Raw genomic sequence first — 5,770 nt, 5'->3', positions numbered from 1 at the left:
TGTGTAAGTCTCCGTGCTTGGCCGCAGCTTCAGAATGCATGAGTTCCTCCACCACACACTTCTGCTCCCTATCCCTCTGGGCTGCCTTATCTTTTCTGCACAGCACGTGTTGGCTGAATTGATAATTGTCTCGACAAACAAGTCATGGTGTTTCCCCCAGTTCCAGTGCCAGCAGGTGTGGCCTTTGTTTTGATGTACTGGAATTCTAACCACTTCCTTTATTGCAGCTGAAGGGGAAATTTTGCAACCTGTACCTTAAGTTTCTACTGATAATCAAGGCATGCTTGTATTTTCCAGGGCTGGAAAAGTGAGGTTTGGATGGATCCATCATTTCCGCTCAGCTGGTCATCCCTGATAGCGTTATAGATGTTAGGTCTTCATTCCCATGCAGGGTGCCTCCCGGGTGTCAAGCCAGGGCTTAGCATCCACCACCCTTTAATAGAAAGGGTGCCTGACCTTCAAAAATGCTTTTAAAGCTATTGTGTACACAGTGAGGCAGGGATGCCACAAGCATGGTTTACTTCCCAGTCTTGAGGGAGGTGTGGGAATGGGCCTACTGACGCAGACAGGCAGTCTGTGGCCACCACAGGGGAGCACTAACCTGCAGAGATGAGATGAACCACTATCCATTGGCCAGTTTGCATAGAGGGAGAATTAATCACCCCAAATTTTGTAATGTAATAATGGAGCCAGAATCGGTCTGCTAAATGGCCCTTACTAACTTTTGAGCTTGGTAGGCTCCCATCTACCGTTGAGATGTGGATGAAGGTGCAATATATCAATACATCATCATGCCCACTGTATGGCCATTTCCATGCCCAGGCTATCTGTCTTTTCAAAGGTAGTCAGCCATATCTAGAATCTACTTATCCTTAACAGAGAGGACAATGGAAAGACAATTTACTTGGAGGCACATGTATTTGTAAAAACATTTTAACATCTTTCAGCAACACTGAAAAATATACCTTTGTTACAAGAATAGATTGGATATATCTGAGGCAAGTACTATCACCAGTTAATACTGAAGCATACACATTCCTGACAGGTCTACCCTACCTAACATGTTGACATAACGCACTGCACTTGTGCGAAACCCAGATTTTTTTATGGTTTTCATTGGATTTAATATTGCATCAGAAGTTTGCCCGTTGCAGATTTTATGCAAACTACTTATGGGATGTCATCCTTAAATACATGAACACTACTTTAAACGAGACATTCTGTCGAAGTGCTATGTGCAATACATCACAGGTTTTGCACAGGCATAGTATGTTCTGCCAACGCTACCCTACCTGAGTGTAGAGAAAAAACACCTAGTATACAGAAACTTCGGTCTAACAGTTTCCACTTCAAGGACACAATATACACAGAGCACAATAAATATCAGCTCCTCACTGACAGAGACAGATTCTCACATCTACATTAAACCAGCACCCTGTCCATCTGATGAACCTATGTTGTTCCCTCGTCAAACTTCTTCCAAAGAAGTTCTATTGCCTCGATAGCCTCAGATATTGTCAGAACTTCACCTTGCCGCCAGCAAAACAACTCTGCCCTTTTCACTATTGTGCTTGGCTGCAAGACAGCTGCCAGGGACATCCACTGAAAGCAACACTGCTTCTGTCTAAACAGCTCCCAATAAAACTTCACTCTCTGCTTTCCAATATCTGATGTGAGGAGAAAAAATAGGAACATATGGAGTAATAAAATGTCTTACCCCTTATGGATGATATGCCTCTGGGTAACAATATCTGATTGGGATGAATCTACATGACATACATGTAAGATACATGATTATTGTTATGTTCAATTTCCTCTCATCTAGTATACGCCTTTGCTCTAGGAAATTGTTCAACTCTATGACAGTCATATTACTCAATATTTCTAACAGTCTTGAAAGCTCTTTTCTTTTTTATTGTTTGGAAAGGAACCAAGAGATAAATGGACTCGCATTGAGGTTCAAAATGACCAAGCAATGGAAGTATGAATGCATTAACAAGAGGGTATGGAAGGGGTTTGGGTTCCAGGCGGAATGAAGATTGGGTCAACAATACTAAGTTTGCCAAACAAAATGGTCCAGCTTGAAAAGATTTCAATGACTGGAAATTCTCACAAACTGAATAAAAGAACAGAATGTAAAATTTTGATAGATTTTGTAATTACATAATTGAGAAATGTAAAAGCCAAACACTTTTCTGGTCATGTATTTTATTTTGGATCAACACAGGTCCTGATACATGAGTTCATTTGTCTTTGGTGTCTGATGATTGTCAATTAGGAAATACTTGGAAATTTGTCTGTGGCAAGAAAATAATTTCAGCTCCAAGTCCTCCAACTGCTCGCACTTCGTTTCAGTCTGCACTTATAAAGACATCTTAAGTTTTGATAAAATTCTCAGGTTGATGTTTGGTATAAACACTTAAGTATAACTATAAGAGTTTAGTATATAATTCTTAGCTAAAATATAGGTTAGTGTATAATATATACAGTATGTATATGTATATGTGTATACAAAAATACATATTCAATCACATCATCTGCTCTTGTGTAATATTGTACCAGGTACACACTTGTGCTATTGGCTAAAATGGTTCAGAACAACCTTTTTCGACCTATCATCTGACAGCATAGGTTCCTGCAATCTTAAAGAAATGCAGTGTGAATCCTACTGTGTAGCCAGACCAGATGTGGGTGCTACACCTGCCCCTGTAGTACTGACATGACTGCAGCAGTCAGCACCCCTCCCAGGTACATGGCAGGCAGCACCACAAAGGACAACAGGAACAGGATCCCACTTCCAGACAGACCATGGCCACTGGAAAGAAATCAGCAAGAGCTGAAAACAGTGAATTCCTTCCTTTCCAGTATCTAAAGACAACAGTATTATATCCATCCAAAAATCTATAAGGACAGCTTGGGTAAACTTAAACTTGCGCTAACTTGGCAAAATTGAGAAGAAATGTGATTGAGTTTTTCAACCCATGTACAACTGTTTTATCTTGTGTGGGTATTATTTGCACTTATACAACACATATCAAAACACTCCATTTAACACAATGGATAGTCTGAAAAATGATTCAAACCAGGTGCTGATGAACCTATAGGTTAATTTTGATTCTGAAAAGACAGCCACCTTGTGCACCCTGATGCAGTCCTGGCCCCAAAGACCATGATGACTCCACCCAGGTAAGCTGCCAGGCCTGTCACTCCAGGTACAGTACCATAAGCCCCAGAGAAGGATGCTGACAAGAACCCACCCAGGACTGATGACAAACAGAACAGAACCTGGGGACATACAATGGTACAGATATTATTTGTGGTAATTACTTGGTTATCATTCAAACCTTAGATTTGCAAATTTCTTCAATATTCAGTCTACTGTTTTATTCAGGTGAACATGGAATTAGGGATAAAATGTTCTTCAACCATCCTTTAGTAACATCTGCCATGCCTCAGTGTGTAGTTTGACGATACTTTATTCGTATGTGCAGAATTCAGGCACCAGAAGTGCAAAGGGAATAGAAATAAAATCACTTGCTAGAAAGGGCAAAGGAGTAGAGACCCAGTCATGACCTGAGATATCCATTTTCTAACAACTTATTTCAACCCATTTCTTCTTCTTATCCCCATAGTACTGAGATAACAAAGGGACATTTCTTATTATATAGCAAATAATTAGGCTGTGGATTCCCTTGAAAGCCTGATTTCTTAACCATAGAAAGTTTTTGCAACTGTGCAACTAGCTGGTTAAAAGAGGTTTTGTGCAGAAGGGACTGGTGTGCCTTTCAGTAGTATTTTCAGTCTGAGCTCAAACCTTATAACTTCAGATTGGAAGCAGAAGTGTTTTCCACGTATGAATGCAATATATATTACACATCACACTTTGTATCTCGACTTTTTCACATATCAGGCGAATAAATCAGTGTTAATTGTACACATCAGATTGTATCATTAGATTGCATCACTGTTAGTGATGGCTACTGTTATGATATATATTCTTGATGGAGAACCAAAGTCAAAGTTTCACAGTGATGTTCTGCACAGTCACTTGTATGACAGGATAAAACACGATCTTTACAGAACAAAGGGGATTCTGGTACCTGTGCCCAAGCTGCTGGACTCCTCTTGTAGCTCCTGAGGTAGGGCGACAGTCTCTCCATCTTCTCAGTGACCAGGACAAGGGAGGCCAGAGCTGCATAGCTGGTGCTGCTGCCAATGACGTCCCCCAGGGTCAGGACTAACACACCCTGCACACTGCCTGCCAACATGCCTGCACTCACCAGACAGGTGGGAGGGGAGTTGTCAGTACATGTCTAATAACGTTTTTACTAACCAAATAACTAAAGGTTTACTTTGCTGACATTTGTCCTGCACATCATGCACACAAATAAGAAGTGAATGGCAGCTTCTTTCTTGTCATTTATGCCAGATAATCACATGACAAGTACATGGTTGATTGCTCATGTCCCAGTGGGGCTGTCCTTGGTGCTGAAATCACAGTCTCATGCAGGACGAATGCTGACCATGTCAATGTCAATGCCAGTATACCAGGACTAACTTTACTTCTTTGTAATATATATACTTACAGTAGAAAGTTACATATTTGGTAAAACATTCTTGTTATAAAAGAATTGTGTCATCTCCCCTGACATTTGTTGCATGTTTAAACACACATAACATCACCTCAAACAGCAATCCCAAGAGTTTAGAGTACCTCATCCCATCACCATCACATTAAACCTACATCACATTTTTTTGATAATTTTTGTGTAGCAATTGACACTCCATGACGAACTTTACCAAGTTTTTACCTTAAGACTTCATAATGTTTCTGGGCCAGGATGCCACATCTTTATAGAGCTTTTAAGACACAGTTATTACCCCAGCGAGCTCCCCTATTGCTAACTGCAGGCAGGCTGAGTTTTCTCATTTAATATTCTCATCTGCCAATTTAACTGTGGAGCCTTCCTATTTGTATGATAAATGTGCTTTTCCCCTCATAATTATTCCTAAAACTTTTTCCCCAATGTGCTTAGTGACTAATCTTGAATAATTTAGAACTACCTCCTTTGTAACTTTGGAGTGTGCTCAGCAAATTGAAGTGGGGTCCTCGTGTAGATTAACCTAGATAAAGCTACCTGGAACGCTCTCCAACCTAATGGCTTCTGCCAGACCACAATGTCCTTTGCTGCAAAGGAAAAACTGATGAATTGAAAAATATAATGTAATCCCATAAAGAATGGAAGGGGACCAGTGCCAGTGACATTGGTGATACGCACCTGACAGATACGGTGGCCATGCCCGTAGCTCCAGGGCAGATGCTACCGCACTGTTGGGCTGCTGCAAATATCAAAGGGAAATTATCAATTTCAATACTCTCCATGTGAATGAAGGATGAGGCTTTTTGCATAAAATTGTAATGGATTGCATGCACTCAAACTAGTCTCTTACATCTAATTGGCTGCATGTCATGACTGGGAATCACAAGTAGAAAAGAGAGGAAGGCTTCACTTATGCCAGGTAGTTGATTGGTTCTCCCTTGGTACTTTAGGCTCAGGTTCACCAGCAAATGAGGTAATAATGACTCTTTACTTGCCACAAAAGAGCACAAGTTACCAGTGTAGACCCAAAGCCAGGATTGAGGAAATCAAAAGCTAACAGGCGCCACAGTCTATTGATCACATGCAGGGTGGGCATGCAACAGCACAGCCGAGAAGCTGGGAGCAGTGACCCTTACCATCCACGCGTTATGGTAATGGGATATCAGTGA

The 5,770-nt window shown here is 41.0% G+C and overlaps 1 protein-coding gene across 6 annotated transcripts in view; it reads right to left on the bottom strand.

Annotated features, from left to right (window-relative positions):
* Window positions 1-5,770, bottom strand: part of LOC109469179 (UPF0394 inner membrane protein YeeE-like) — a 33,762-nt gene that overhangs the window by 10,014 nt on the left and 17,978 nt on the right. For 5 of the 6 annotated variants that reach the window (XM_019767603.1, XM_019767608.1, XM_019767604.1 and 2 more), the window contains 4 exons: window positions 5,280-5,340; window positions 4,101-4,270; window positions 3,134-3,285; window positions 276-2,815 (listed from right to left, as the gene is read on the bottom strand). In XM_019767603.1, coding sequence (XP_019623162.1) covers window positions 2,695-2,815; window positions 3,134-3,285; window positions 4,101-4,270; window positions 5,280-5,340 — 504 coding nt within the window. In that variant the 3' untranslated portion in view covers window positions 276-2,694. Of the gene's footprint in view, window positions 1-275; window positions 2,816-3,133; window positions 3,286-4,100; window positions 4,271-5,279; window positions 5,341-5,770 lie in introns of those variants that run through there. The other variant, XM_019767607.1, reaches the window with a different exon arrangement.

This window comes from Branchiostoma belcheri, unplaced genomic scaffold, assembly GCF_001625305.1.
Source record: "Branchiostoma belcheri isolate BF01 breed outbred unplaced genomic scaffold, Haploidv18h27 scaffold20, whole genome shotgun sequence".
In the NCBI taxonomy this organism is placed as follows: domain Eukaryota; kingdom Metazoa; phylum Chordata; class Leptocardii; order Amphioxiformes; family Branchiostomatidae; genus Branchiostoma; species Branchiostoma belcheri.
Note: the sequence above shows the minus strand (reverse complement) of the source record. Positions and strands in the feature narration are given on the sequence as shown.